Source organism: Ylistrum balloti, unplaced genomic scaffold (genome assembly GCF_031769215.1).
Source record: "Ylistrum balloti isolate Yb309-2 unplaced genomic scaffold, AGI_CSIRO_Ybal_v1 Utg369758, whole genome shotgun sequence".
NCBI classification, from domain to species: domain Eukaryota; kingdom Metazoa; phylum Mollusca; class Bivalvia; order Pectinida; family Pectinidae; genus Ylistrum; species Ylistrum balloti.
In genome coordinates, this window is record NW_026781958.1 from 1,839,861 (window position 1) to 1,855,209 (window position 15,349).

Below are 15,349 nucleotides of genomic sequence, written 5' to 3' on the forward strand. Positions count from 1 at the left end.
ATAGGACAACTCCCGCTCTAGCAAAATACCTTCCCGAGTACGAATTTATCACACAATTGAAACTTGCTATGCAATGTTGCACCAAAATTATACATACGGAAGAACATAGTTACTATTGTGCAAGTCTCCAGGTAGATTGTCCTATTTTTAATTGCCTGTCGGTTCGTGGAGACATGTTTCGTCGGGTACAAACCGAATGCACTTTGCAGCGATGCACTTGAGATTCTTGTTATGCACACCGTGCTGTATGAGGGAGTACTCTACGGATACAAGCACCAAGGCCGATCAGCTCATTCATCCCATCATGTCTGAATGTTCTGTGGGAGATCGCCAGCCTGTAAATCACGATATCCTAAACGTCGGGACACAGATCCCTATGGCGGGAAAACGTCCTATGAAACAGTTTGACGTATTTCGTAAAAAAAATCTATTCTGTAAATTATTGTCATTATTTTATATACGTCATAGTGGCTCTCCATCGAGAGAGTTCCTGTGGTCACCATAATAGAATAAAAATCGGTCACGATGCATATACATCTAGTTATCCTTAATTTTATAAAAAGGCATGTCGGCTGTGAAGATCTATCAAACAACAAAAAGGCCTTGAGAGTCAACATATTTATATATACGGATTTATTCTTTCTGATGTGTCTCATGGACTTTCTGTCGTTCTGTATATACATCAATATCAATGCGTATTGATAAATGAAATATTTCAAATAAAATACTCATAAACACTATGTTACAGCTTCATCATCCAGTCATATAGATATGTATTATTCATGCGAGTCAAAGACTTTTCGTTGACTTTTCCCTTTAGTATGTATCAGCTTTTAGATCTATATCATAAAAAAAAACCCCAAAAAAACCAATCCTTTCATTTCATTCATATTTGGCTTCCACGTAGCTCCATCATTCTATCGGATACATTTGTTAAATATAGATTTCTGGTCATTCTGATATTTTTTCATCACTTCTCGGCGTTAGAAATCGCCGGCTATTAAGGTTTTCTCATGTCTCTGGACAAGCACCATTCCTCCCCCCCACCCCCCCCCCCCCCCCCCCGCCCCAGTTAACAATATTTGTATAAAATACGCCATATTGTGTTCGTATTTATATAGAACTTGTTATCATGGGGTAAAAGGGATTTTAATAAATGTAATCAAACTTAACACCAATGTATAGCACAAAAAATTTAATCATTTGACAAAGTTGAATCAAATTCAGAAAAATGTTAATTTTAACAGACCTTGACATATCACTAAAAATAACTAGTTTTAAATCAAAACAATTTCAGTACAAAAATGTTATGGGAAATAAAAACCGTCCATGGTTTACATTTTCTAAAAGGTAGCTGTATACTACTCCTTTATCGTTATGAGTCTACCTCACCGCAAACAGGTGTCCGTATATATCTAAATATACATAGGTGACCACGTACAGCCACATTTAAATGCCTTTGTTTCCCAATCGAATCGGACTTCGATCAACTTCTGAATAATTCTAAAGAAAACAATGCTAGTTTTACATAATTGATGTCGTCTAGTCTAAATTTGATCCTCAAAGAATGTGAAATTATGAATTTTCCCGTGCGACATGTGAGTATACTGCCTCTCCGGAACTCTCCTCACAAAATAAACATCCATCTGCCGCAGTGCGCGTTGTCGCATTGCAGGTGTAACCGAACCAATGAGCGTTACCGTTACAAACGTTTCCGTGGTAATTTAGGGCGAGATACGAGCCATTTCCGCGATGTTGATGGAAGCTGAACTGAAAATAGTCCATTCTTAATTCTACGATTTCTAGTTTAAACGTACTTTTTCTGCTCTGGAATTATACGTTATTTGTGAATATACTTGGTTTATATAAGAACGAAGCACGCCATTTGGATTTATCTACAAATAGAACACAGCGGACTAATCTTACTGACAGGACTACCGGTGTAAACTAAACACGGGGAATATAGAGCATCTGAACACAGCCGACAGCTTAGTTTAAAATCCACAATGGTAAGTGTGTTTTTGTGAAACATCAAATCAAAAATTCATGTTTAGATTGAAGACAACATTACTTTAATCCATGTTATATGAGTATTTTCATTTTGTGGTGTTATTATCGATATTAATCTAGCTGTCAACCGTAACATCACTGGTTGTACAGAGTTAAATAGATTTTGAAGTGACAGTTATTGGCGCGGCATTTTTCATTCGCTTTTATGTGAGCGATTAAGATCCGTGTTGTAGAAATTTGGTTAAAGATGCTTTCAATAGTTATTTTGGACCTTTTCAATATAATTAATGCTCGTTTTAGATTAAACTCGCCTTGTGATAATTCAAACAAGGAAAGGAACAACAGTTTTTGCATTTGTTGTAGTGTTCGTTTGACCAGAAAATGTTTTTAAAGTAAACTTTACAAACATCTTTATTTAAAGGATGAAAGATAACGAGGCTTGGAAAGCAATATTAATATACTTTTTTTCATACATTTACATCCATCATTAAATAGATCCTATCTTTTTTTTCTGGTAGACATGTAAATGACGCATTGACAGGTTAATTGCAGCTCCGTTGTATCTCGATGTGTCGCTAGTCGCATGGGTGAAAACGAGTTTCTTGCTTTAGAAAGTATGCAAGCTTTATTCGCCAATTTTCTTTCATCAGTAATTGAATATAGGAATATGGAGAGTTGAAATGACGTAAAATTGACAGTTGTTTTGACATGTGTCGAGTTCGTTATACATTATACGGCTATATTCGTGATTATGAAAAAAAAATTAAGTTTAAAAAAAATACATGATTTGGTGCGACTTTCTGTGTAAGGTCAGGAAGTTCCCCTCCCTCCTAACTGCACTGTGCTTTATCATTGTCATACATGACAAATATGTGTAACATTTTGTTAGGTTGCAGTAGTATTCTGTAGCTTTTGAGCCTCTTGTTTTTGACAAGTTTGGAAACTCTTTTCGAAAATCTCTTGTTTTTATTCATTCTATGACTTGGTTTGCTCCATTTGAAAATGAAAAATTTGTTTACTTTATTTTGTTATCTGCACTTTTCTTGCACTTTTGGTTACTGTATAAAAAATGATCAAAACAGGTTTGTTGTACACTTTTTAAGATGTTGAAAATATTTCAAAAATGAAAACTAGATCAGATGTATATTATCCAGTTTCTGTAGAAATTTGTGCAAGTAAAAAAAAAGTAGATGTAGAATCTATGAAACTATAAATATATAAATAAAACTTTGTTGTCGGCAAGTTTTGAAACGGGTTTGGTTGGCTTTAAAAAGTAGTTGGTTAAATATCATAATTGCCTGTAGTATCATTTGAAACATTTCTGAAAATAATACTATGGTTGGAGAACTGCTTTAAGCAAGAACACTGCTGTTCATAAATAGTTGATCATGAAGTTGTTTCCCTTGTATTTTAGAAATAACTTGCTATTAAGTTGCTTAATTGCTATCGCATCCATGACAAATTTTTCCACTGGAAAGGAACGCCAATTTTTTTTGAAAGTCACTTTCATGGTAAAACATTGTATTGTCACAAATACAATAGAATTGTATCCTTTTCCTGCACTTGCATTTGACACTAGAATAGCATGTCTGAACAATATTAGGTTAGAGTAGAAAACTTGGAAGTCACTTTGAAGCAAAAGGAGTACTCTGTAACTCGAACAAGAATTTAGAATTTAAAAAAAAAGAAAACAGGAATGAAATCGGTGATTACATACACTGTACACTGGTCATGAATTTGGTACAATTTGTAGCAGACATTGTAGTCGCACTTTCCCAAGTAGGTGTTTTCAAGTATGAATTTAGCAATTGATGAAAAAAGTTCTATTTCACTTCAGAACCATTTCTGTCGTCATTCTTTCTAGTGATTCTTGTAGAATTTTAGAGATATGTTATATCACAACAACAAGGAGTTTGATGGATATTTTCAACTTGTGACTTTTGAAAGGTACATCATAAATTTCATAATTTGGTTATAATTTGTGTGCGCAGTTGCTACCCTTTTTCATGTTGTGTTAATGTATAGCTTTAAACATGCAATATCAAGTTAACATTTTATTATTATAATCTTAAGTAATGAACACAAGTTGACTACAAGTGAACTAGTTTTTACTCGGAACATCTTTCTCAAAATTTTATTGTTTTTATTTTTTCAGGCAGATCAACTAACAGAAGAACAAATAGCAGGTATGTCGGAGCGCAACTGGAAGAATCGAAGAAAATCTTAGTTTTTGCTATTTCGGGAAGATCGCTTTCTACACTGCAAACCCAGAGGTCTATTCATGGATTGTAATGTAACAAACAAAATGAAAAGTTGAATATTGTCCCAGATTTTGTAAGACTTCTCAACTTCTATGCTGAAGTGCCAAGCAAGCGATTATAAGGGCATAGCCAATGTGCAATAGTGTATTGTGACCATCACAGAATCAGTATTTATGAGGAGTTCTAATTGTAGATATTGGTAGCGATAGGATAGCAATATGCAGCTATGAATTTGAAAATTATAGAGTTACCATTATTTTAATTTCTAGAGATTGAAAGATGCAAAAATGTCAATTAAGTTTAGTTTAAGAAATGTCATGTACGAGATCTTGTACAAATAACTTCAAATGTTTGGAAAATGACCTCAAATCTTGTGAAATGCCCTCTTTACACCAACAATTTTATAACTGATGCAAGTCGTATCAATTGTGCCAGTCTGGTTCAAATATTGGAACACTTTACAGGAAAATTACACCAATTACAAGCATTTCATTTACATTGTCATGTTGTAGCAATTAAGTTTTCATGGTATTTTGCGTGTCAATCCAGAAAAAAGGGAAAATTATGCCATTATAGAAGTGTTCTGCCCTTGGTTACTGAAATGGAGAGAAATGATGATGCTATTATAACTGCACTAAGATAGTCACTTCATGATTTTCATAACAGAAAAGTTGTATTGAAGGCAAAGTTTAAGAAATGGTCAAGTTAGTTCCCTTGGTTTATCATGAATTCTAACTTCTGCTGATTTTCATCCTCTTTTTTTCATGATCAGCCAAGGGGAGTGTTTGCCACTTCTTGAATTTTGCTTTTGATGCAGCCACATGTTGGAATGTGAATCATACATTTGACCTGTAGTGACGATGTCTTTTACTTAACGAAATTGTAGCCAATGCATTTTTGTGGTTTATGTATCGGTGATTCCCTGTATACTGCAAAGTGACTATGGATATTTGTTAGTCTGAAATGCCAAAACATTCCTTGGTCTGAAATAAAGGAGTAGAATACTTCAGCCCTCTGGGTTCTTGGAAGTAATATGAGCGAGAAATTTGAATTTCAAGTACATTGTTTAGTTTTCCATCTTATTTTTGCTTTGGAGATAAAGCAATTTATTTCTTGCCATAATTTGCAGCATTTCAATGAATGTTATATCGGTACTCCCCAACTAATGATGTAAACAAATGCTGCATGGGTACAGAACTGGTCAATACAACTTTTGAGAAGCTTTTTATAGACGAATCACACGAACTTGAAGATGTGTTTTTTTTTTATCGGATGTTTCTTTCACTCTCATTAGTTATTTTCTTAAAATTCAAAAACATTCTCTGACAGCTGTTTTTTGTTTGTTTTTTGGAGGTGGGGTTGGGGTTTAGGTTTTGAAAAATAGAGTGAAGGAAATACTTATTACCACAAACCTGTCTTGTAATCTGTATTTTAACAAAGATACATCTTGTCATGAAGTTATGACCATAATTTTAAAACTAATTGTAAATTTATTTCATTTTCTTCAATTCAGAATTCAAAGAAGCTTTCAGCTTGTTTGATAAAGACGGAGATGGTACCATCACAACGAAAGAGTTGGGAACAGTAATGAGGTCTCTAGGCCAAAACCCAACAGAAGCTGAACTGCAGGACATGATCAACGAGGTTGATGCAGATGGTAATTGAAACTTTGCAAAGCATCATTTTTGTGAATGGAAAGAATTTCAAAGATTTATTACTGAAAAGCTTGTGAAATATTTGTCAAGTGATAAGCAGGTGGTGAACAGCCTCGTAGGTAATTTATCTATGACTGAAGTCACTAAAATTATTCAGTTTATCATCATGTAGCAGTGTTCTGCCGCATTACCTCTTAATGATGATACAAAACCCCCTAAATTTTGTAAAATTCAGGACTTGTATCCTCAGTTTTAAGGACTCCCCTTTTCGAATAGTTTCAAAATACAAGGGGGAACACTGATAAAATCAGCTGAAATATGTTAATTGATTTCCAAGAAAGAGATTTAGTGTTGATGTCTGATGTCCAATCATATCAAATTTAGTTTCAAAGCAAAAGAAATGATCCCAAATCCTTGAGGAAGATAATGGCCATGCTATTTAAGAGAAAGGAAAATCGCACAACACCACCACAATAATTTGAATAATGGTCAAAGTCCGTTTCAAACGGGACACATGGTGAAAATTAAGCTTGTAGCTGTGTAAACCGTGACTGTTCTGACTTTGGCCTTTGTTGATGATGGAATATCGTTTAGATAATTTCCTTTGTGAAAATATTGACCAGAGCCAACAAAATTCTTGCGTGTTTACCCTTTGATATTTGTCAACTAACTTTAGAATTTGTAAACTTTTGAAGGATTAGAAGAAATTTGGTACATTCTTCAGAAATTTAGCACAAATCCAACTGAATTTTCTGAGGAAAGGGTCAAGAAGAAATGAAGTATAAAGCAGCATGCTAAAGCAAGTTTTCTATACCAGGAATTCACAATACTTTCCTCATGACCTATCATTGTTGGACATTACATGATTTTGGAACTTTGTATCGACAACAAATTTGTATAAGAAAAACATCAAATAGTTTAAGAAGCAGTACATCCTTTCCGAAGTGTGACTGAAAGTGTTGATGTTTACTGTAACATTATTTTAAGATCAGTGGCAGAAAATTCAAGCATTTGGTAAATTCCAGATGTGTTTTTCACCTGTTTTCCCATTTCATTTTCTACTATAGCAATTGTCAGGAGTAGAATGATACATTGACACTTTAAATTATATTGGTTGTGACTACACCATATCCATTTAGACTTGCTAAGCAAATTTGACAATCGTACACATGATTTGTTTTGAAACTAATTATGAAGATGTTGCTTGATGTTCAAATGCATGGGATTTAGAACCTGTTATGAAATACTTGACCAGAAGATCTTTTTGATACTACTTTTCTAAATCTTGAAATTGCTGTCTGAATCAATGAAAGCATCAAGTAAAATGTAAGTGATTAGAGTAAGATAAAATGAGCAAATGCAGTATCTAATCGAGGAACCTGATAATTACTTGTTTAAGTATCTGATGTTCTGTCGGTTTTTCCACTCCACATCTTTAAAATACTGAAACCTGATAGATGAAAAATTTAAACTTTGGTGATGTGTCAATTTATGTGAAACCATTTCCATATACAGGCAACGGCACGATAGACTTCCCAGAATTCCTGACCATGATGGCACGGAAAATGAAGGATACTGACAGTGAAGAAGAAATCCGTGAGGCATTCCGTGTATTTGATAAAGATGGAAATGGCTTTATCAGTGCAGCTGAATTACGACACGTTATGACAAATCTAGGAGAAAAACTAACAGATGAGGAAGTGGATGAAATGATCCGAGAGGCTGACATCGATGGTGATGGACAAGTGAATTACGAAGGTATGTCTGTATGACCAAAATTGCTTTTAACAAAAAATTATATTGTTCTATGGATGTATTACGATATAAAGAGAGGTTATTTGATATCGTCCTCCATAAAAGTGGTCCAATAGTTGTAAATATATACTCTTTCTTATAGCCTGAAACTATTGTTAAAGCCTTGTTAAATGGTGGACACTTCTGTTTTCAGTAAAACTTTTTAATGGTGTTCAAGTTATTGATTTAATCTCGTACAGTGGTTTACGGAAGTTGAGGGATGTAATCAAATAATGGAAAGACGAGTTGCTTACATTACAGCAATGTGCTCTTTCTTTTCACTGAAGGAATGATTCTGAAACAAACAAATGATGTTCTACAGCAACATATCTTCTGATAGCAGCATGCAACAATGTGTGCTTGTGAAGGCTTGTTCAGTAAATTTATGCATTTTTCTTCCAGAATTTAAGACAATGATCAATGAAAATACAAAATAGATCTGAAATCTTCCATGTTTCCATGTGGCTGCATGTATAATGAGATCCCCATCAATTTAAATTGGTGCAAACATTTGTAAGAAGTAAAATTGAGTGTACATATCACATAAACTAATATTGGGGTTAATGAATTAGTCAAGTTGTGCATAACACCTAATGATTTTAGATTTAACCTATCTAATTTGAGATATTTGTTTTAAAAATTGTGATTTTAACAACTAGAGGTAAGACTAGTGGTGGGCAACTGATTGATTTAAAAAAAAAACTACATGTATTTTGAGCCAACACATTCCACTTTTGAGTTTAGATTTCTGATATATTGAATACATTTGGTGCAACTTCATTCAATTGATACCCCATCACTAGCATTAACGTATTGAGACTCTTGGGATTTGAGCAGAAGATTGAAACTGAAAAAACTAACTAATTATTTATGTGTTGTGTAATAATGTATACTGGTTGAGTGTCTTTGATTTCATTCATAATTAACATCGGTCTTGCATTCAGTATTACTAGAAATAGACTCTTTAAAGCATTGAAGATATGTTTCTCAGAGATTTTGTTTGTTGATCCTATTTCCTGATACAGTTTTGTATATAAAAATCTATTGAAGCTAAATCATAGGGTAACAGAAAAGCAGATCGTAAATATGTTCCTAGTCAGAATACTGTTAACAATCTAGTGACAAGTCAAATTTCTCTGAAGCTGCCTTTGATCTTGATTTTCATGTATTGAAAAATGTTTTGTTTTTGTTTTGCAGAGTTTGTGACGATGATGACCTCAAAGTAATTATTGACAATGGACATAGTAGATTTTTTCATTAAATTTGTTGTCATTAAAATCACGTGGAATGTACGTTGTTGGTACACTTTTGTGACCATACTGGGGAATAAATGCAGTCCGTATGTTGCTGATGGAAGCCAGACTGGATGGCCATCTGATATAGGAACCATTCGACAGCAACGCTGTATTTCCAGGCCAAGGGATTGACAGGGATTCCTTCCAATGGAAACCATGTCCCAGTTATGATGTAGAGCTGCTATTTCGTTCTACAGATGCTACGGATTATCAGGCAGGGAGATTTATAGTTGTTAGTGTAGCTAGCTTAGGCACTTCAGATTTTTGTAAAAAAGATAAAAAAAAAGAGGGAAAAAGTTGTATGTTACTGGTGTCCATTATTGTTGACAGACGTTTCATTCATCAACATTTCTCTCATTACCTGTTGACATTTGTTGTTACATCCTGTGCATTTCTCTTCATTATACATTCTTCAGGAAAAAAAAACATTTAAGGGTGTACAAATTGGTAAATTCACTTTTCACCGTGAGATAATATCGATAAAAAGATAATCATGATTGTCTCCAAAATAAATATTATTGTAATTTTTCAGAGTTCTATTTTGTCATCCCTTCTTCAAAGTTGTTGCTAAATTCTTTTCAATCTGGGTTGGGAGCGTGTAGCTGCACAGAATTATACATGTATGTCTGGTGGATAGTATTTAAAGATGTTTATTTATATTTCAAAACTGTTTACTTTCAGGAGATATGTATATATGATATATATATATAGTTAATAAAATTGAATATATGTCAAGATCAGTTGATTTCCAAAAGTTCCTTTCTCCGTGTGTTATATATTCATATGCACTGCTTAACTGGGGAGAATGTTTTACATATTAGATGACAAGAGAGATGTATGCATTTAAATTAACTGCACAATACTGCGATCAAATTTAAAAGTTGGCACAGAAATCAGCATTGGCCATGTTTTAGTTTGAATGGCTGGAATTTATCAACTGAGCTATTAGTGTTACAACTAAATCAAGATTTTATTCAAAAGTTATATCTATTACATCTCTTTGATGGCTTGTCCTGACAGCCTGACATTTCCTCTAAAATATATGGTATGCAAGTATTCTTTATGGGATAGTTCTGCAGGGATCAGGTTTCCCATCACTAGTTGATAAGATAGCAATGTTGAATTGGATCTCATTTCGCTTTAATGATTGATCTGTAGCAGGTATTAATTATTATCATGGCAACCGATACATGGTGTAAACAACGAGCATAGTCCAGTGTTTTACTGCTGTAAACCTCGAGCATAGTCTAGTGTTGTACTGCTGTAAACCTCCAGCATAGTCTAGTGTTGTATTGCTGTAAACCTCCAGCATAGTCTAGTGTTGTATTGCTGTAAACCTCCAGCATAGTCTAGTGTTTTACTGCTGTAAACCACTAGCATAGTCCAGTGTTTTACTGCTGTAAACCTCGAGCATAGTCTAGTGTTGTACTGCTGTAAACCTCCAGCATAGTCTAGTGTTGTATTGCTGTAAACCTCCAGCATAGTCTAGTGTTTTACTGCTGTAAACCTCTAGCATAGTCTAGTGTTGTACTGCTGTAAACCTCCAGCAGTCTAGTGTTTTACTGCTGTAAACCTCTAGCATAGTCTAGTGTTGTACTGCTGTAAACCATGAACAGAGTTTAGTGTTGTACTGGGAGATACCTGAGTTGATGGTGTCCGTTTAAATATCCTAGTTACCAAGTGTTATTATTGCTACATACCACACTTTGGTGTCAATTTAGTATGAATGTTAATTTAGTACTGTCTATACCTGTGAGGTATAAAATGCAATGACAAGTATTGTACTAAATGTTTTATGCTTGCGAGAGCGGCACTTCATACTTAAGAGAGGTCAATAGATGTCCTGTTATGAAAATATACACTTCCTACACCAATATAAATTGACTACACATTTAGTTACACTGACAAATTTATGTAGGCGATCAAGCAATTGACCTACAGAACGAAAATAAGTCTGCAAATACAGCAATTAGCGAAGAGGCCTGAACGAAATGGCCGTACATTTCATCTTTTAATGAAACTATAAATTACCAGGGATGCAAAACCAAAGACTAACGATGATTGTTATTGAAGTTGAACAAAATGTAGATTTATTACCACACCTGACCTACGGGGAAGCAAGCTTGTGTTGTTGCACGACATCCATCAATAATTTCCTTTGGACATTTCGTCCAGACAGCCAAGAGGCGTAAGGTCATACTATGGGACCGTGATCATGCTGGAATCTAGCCAAGTGTTACAAGGTCGTGTATAAAACGTGTTGAATCTTCAAATGTCGAATCTACCAGGAGGCTCGGGTTGGGTCTATGGCATACTGTGCGAGAGGTTTTCGAGCTTAAGATGAATGACCATGGTCTGTATTCAAAGTATCTGGTCTTTTCGTTCATATTGCAACTACTTCAGGATGCTTAGTCCTGAAGTCTTACTTTGGTTTCTGACCTCAAAAAGCATTGAATCTGGTCCTTGTATGCCGAACAATTCAGGTTTTCTTGTCGCACTCTGGGCATAAATTACGGGCGAATGTACTTGAAATCATTCCAGTATTTGGATCTAAAGTTCAACGGTGATTATTGAAGTGAATTTTGTGTGTAACTGATAGATTTCTTTCAAAACTGACGGATCAGCAGTGGATTTTTGTAGGGAAAGTCTGAAACGCCATTTTTATGTAAATTGTCTTTTTTCAACTCATTGAAAATTTGAATTGGGGTATGAAAAGACCTCGTTAAGAAGACGCGTTTATTTACTAGATCTGTATGGAACCAAGCGTCGTGACATGGAGAGTTCGTAGCTTTCTGCCAACATTGGTCGAATTTCAAGGTTACGGATAAACTCTCTTTGAATTACATGTATTATTGAATACTATTTAATTGCAACATCTGATCGGGTTTGGATCTAGATTGGATAACGGTTACCTGTTTTGTCTAAATGAATGGTCTTGATCAACATTAAAAGTTCACAAAAGTCGAATAAGTTCATGTGTTAAAACGACCTCTTTCTACAAACCAAGTGTCCCTTAATTTTCGGGAGGTATTTGCAACATACACTAGTATTCTGTCAAGTTCTATGGTGTTCGAACTCTTCCAACAATGTAACTACTTACACTTGTAAGCTGCAGAACAAGTGAGTAATATTAGCCCGTTGAACCTTTTCTTTCGCCAACGTGTTTGAAACCGAGCACTAGGTGATGGTCGTTATTAATTGCTTCAATACTCCAACATGGGTTCACAAGATGGAATTTTTTTGCACAACGATCCATTTTTTTGAAAGATATCATTACAGCCCACTGTACTTCCCTCGAATAGCCCAATAAAAATACATTTGTTAATCCGACTGTTTCAAATGAACATTTATCGTGCTGCGACAGTTTTCAAAGACTTGCAGCAGTCGCCCATAGGTCAAATATTACGGCTTGTTTTTCATCTAAACGCATAATGAATAAAATCTTATGACTAAACCGAACTACTTGGAACAAAACGGAGGAAACAACGTAAACATTTGATGTAGCTTTGCTCAAAGTTAACTACCATTAACAGTCGGAGGCACTCGATCTGATCAGAACTTGCATCCAGACGGTATTAGACGAATTGAACCCTTGGTTTCGTGTCTCGGGATCAAACCGTCTTATGAAGAGTATGGTCAAAGGGAGATAATCGGATTTCATAGCCAGTGGAGTTTTGAGTTATGTCCGCTATGTACATACGGAGGCAGTTCACAAGCAGAAAGTAAAAGACCTCCGATTACTCATGGCGATTGGTCATGTGGTCATGACAATATTCCCTTTCTGATTTGAAATATCTATTCTCAGTTATGCGACAAATATTTTACAACAATGCTTGTAATTGTAGCCGTTGAACGAAATACACTCGTGAAGGTTTTACACAGACCTACATATTTATTATCTTTCTTTCAGTCGTAGTCAGTATTACAAACAGTAGGTTTAATACAGGTATACATAATCGTTCTTCCGCATCAATGCATATCTACTTTTTTTTAAATGATAACATGGGTAGCTCATGAACACCTGTTTAAATTTGGTGTCCATCAATGTGGTATCGGCGAAACCAAGTGTACGACCAGAACTGGTACACTGATGTTATCAGTTCTTCTGGTGTCCATGAAATATTTGAATTTTTCAATCTAAATAATTGAATATCTCAAATTTCATTTTTAAATATTCCTGTACTGCACAACGATAACATTTTTCGTGGTTCCTTTTTATAAATTGTAGTGGACGAGATCTTAACAACTCAATCGTTTTTAGAGAAAAGAAAAGAAAGAGAAAACAGCATACCATTTCTTGTCGTACACTTAGTTTGCAAATTAAAAAGGAAATTCGTAGGTTTCCATTAACATACCACGAAGATAACTTGATACATTAGTATATTGATACTCAAGTAATATTATGTGCTTGTGTATATTTGTGTATAATTTTCTGTTTGCAATACTGACTGAAAGTGTCATATTGTATTATTTACCATTAAAGGAAAAAAAGAGTCAAAAACACGTATTTCGTTCAGCAGCTAGAATTACAACCAATACATTGTAGAGAACTATTTATTAATAGCCTGAATGGGAAGAACAGATATTCTACATCCAAAACGAAACATTGTGATGGCCAAATAATTTGAAGGAAACAATTTACTCACCATTTACCTCGGAAGCGGACTGATATGAAAATCTGAAATTCTGTAGAAAGAATTCATATCCAACATGGTCTTGTAAGATATCTCAGTATTCTTTTTAAAACCGTTTGCGACATTCAAGAAAGGATTTCAACAGGGGAAGAAACTTTGTTCATCTCTCCAAGAACCTTTATGTCTGGTGTTGCGCACGTTCTCTTTTTAAAAGCAAATATCCGTCTGAATTGCAAGTTGAGATGAAAAAAATTTTACATTTTTTCCCTCTGAAACTTCATACGTGTTTCCGGTTTCTCGGCCGTAAAGAAAAAATACACTGAAATCGCCATATTAATGGTTTTCCTGATGGTCTGTAATTTTTTTTTAATGTTTTTTTTTTCAAATCTCAGCACTGAGTCGGTCTCATGTACGTTTGTGACACCGGAGCCAGAAGCTTATTGGGACGCCTATCATTTACTGCATATATCACAGAACGATTTCAAAGATGGCGGTCACCAGACCATCAAAATTAACTGGGATGTTAGTCGAGTTTTGAATGTATGTATATATTTGTGGAGTTGTCATCTTATATCAAATATATATCTCGAGTTTGATTCTGCTTATCCGTATTACTTTATGTCGGAAAAAAAACTAGAGAAAACACTGGTGTTACCAAAGACTGACATATCTTCAAGTAGGCCTGTGTTATTAACATGTGGCGTTTCTATTTTAATATGTTGTTGTGTATTTTTAAATCGTCTTTTTCACATTAATTTACTTTACATTCTGTCAAATTAAAATGCCAGATGGGTATCATGTTTTTACAATTTATCATTGGATCCGAATCTTAAATTCTCGCCTATATTTTAATACAAATGAAAATGCTGTAGGCTTCGTGCTATTGTGTTTATTGCTATGAATACAATATACTCGGCCCTGACATGACTCTCTAATGCAATTTTATATGTATCCCTGCAGTAGATTTTTGAGAAAATCAAATTTGTCTGAACGGAAAATTGAGTTTAAGAATATTTTCGGGACAGCATTCCCAACAATTTCCTTCTTTGGTGTTAACATGAATTTTCGTTTATTTATTAACAAAATTACTCCGCTGTGTTATTCTGTCGGACGAAGCAGCACAACAGGTTTCTACGGATCCAGTCTTTCCTGTTGTTGACCTTGGATGAACGTGTCGTCTGCTCGCCGACTGAGGCGCCACTGCTGCCACCTATTGGACATAGAATGAACGATATCAGAAAACAAGAGGATGAATAAAACGACACATTTAACACTAAACATTATATATCAAATAAACTGACTATTTAAAAAAGATTTTTCGAAAATCAAGTTAGCACAAACTTGTGTTTTTCGTTTTTCTTAAATTGGATGTCGCGATTGACCTTCCTGTATTACTACTGCGAACAGTTGGAAATTTTTGTTTTTGTTCTTGTTCTTTTTTTTATTTCAATTCGAATCAGAAGCTATCAGGTCAGAAATTGTCTGTTTTTTCCTCTGTATTTCTGATTTTCCCGCACAGTTATTGTCTATAAGCGACTTAAATTGATGGAAAAACTTTCAGTTATGCTTTCGTCTGCTTTTGTTTTGTTTTTCGAAACACTTCATAAACTCAGAGTTCTAAACTTAAAGCCATTAAAACTAGATATATTCTCACCTTCTGTACCAGTGACTGCTTTCTTTACTTCTTTATTGTCTCTCTA

At 34.6% G+C, this 15,349-nt stretch overlaps 1 protein-coding gene across 1 annotated transcript; it reads left to right on the forward strand.

Annotated features, from left to right (window-relative positions):
* The first annotated feature begins 1,778 nt into the window (after positions 1-1,778).
* On the forward strand, positions 1,779-9,755 carry LOC132543501 (calmodulin). Its single transcript, XM_060207009.1, has 5 exons — positions 1,779-2,009; positions 4,166-4,196; positions 5,785-5,928; positions 7,442-7,684; positions 8,918-9,755. The coding sequence occupies exons 1-5, from the start codon at positions 2,007-2,009 to the stop codon at positions 8,944-8,946; spliced, it is 450 nt and encodes a 149-aa protein (XP_060062992.1). The 5' UTR covers positions 1,779-2,006; the 3' UTR covers positions 8,947-9,755.
* The last annotated feature ends 5,594 nt before the right edge of the window (positions 9,756-15,349 follow it).

Bases quoted from the DNA above. Each gene is read 5' to 3' on its own strand.
- LOC132543501 (XM_060207009.1), top strand. The intron at 5,929-7,441 runs GTAATTGAAACT...TTCCATATACAG, and splicing joins CAACGAGGTTGATGCAGATG to GCAACGGCACGATAGACTTC. The intron at 7,685-8,917 runs GTATGTCTGTAT...TTTGTTTTGCAG, and splicing joins TGGACAAGTGAATTACGAAG to AGTTTGTGACGATGATGACC.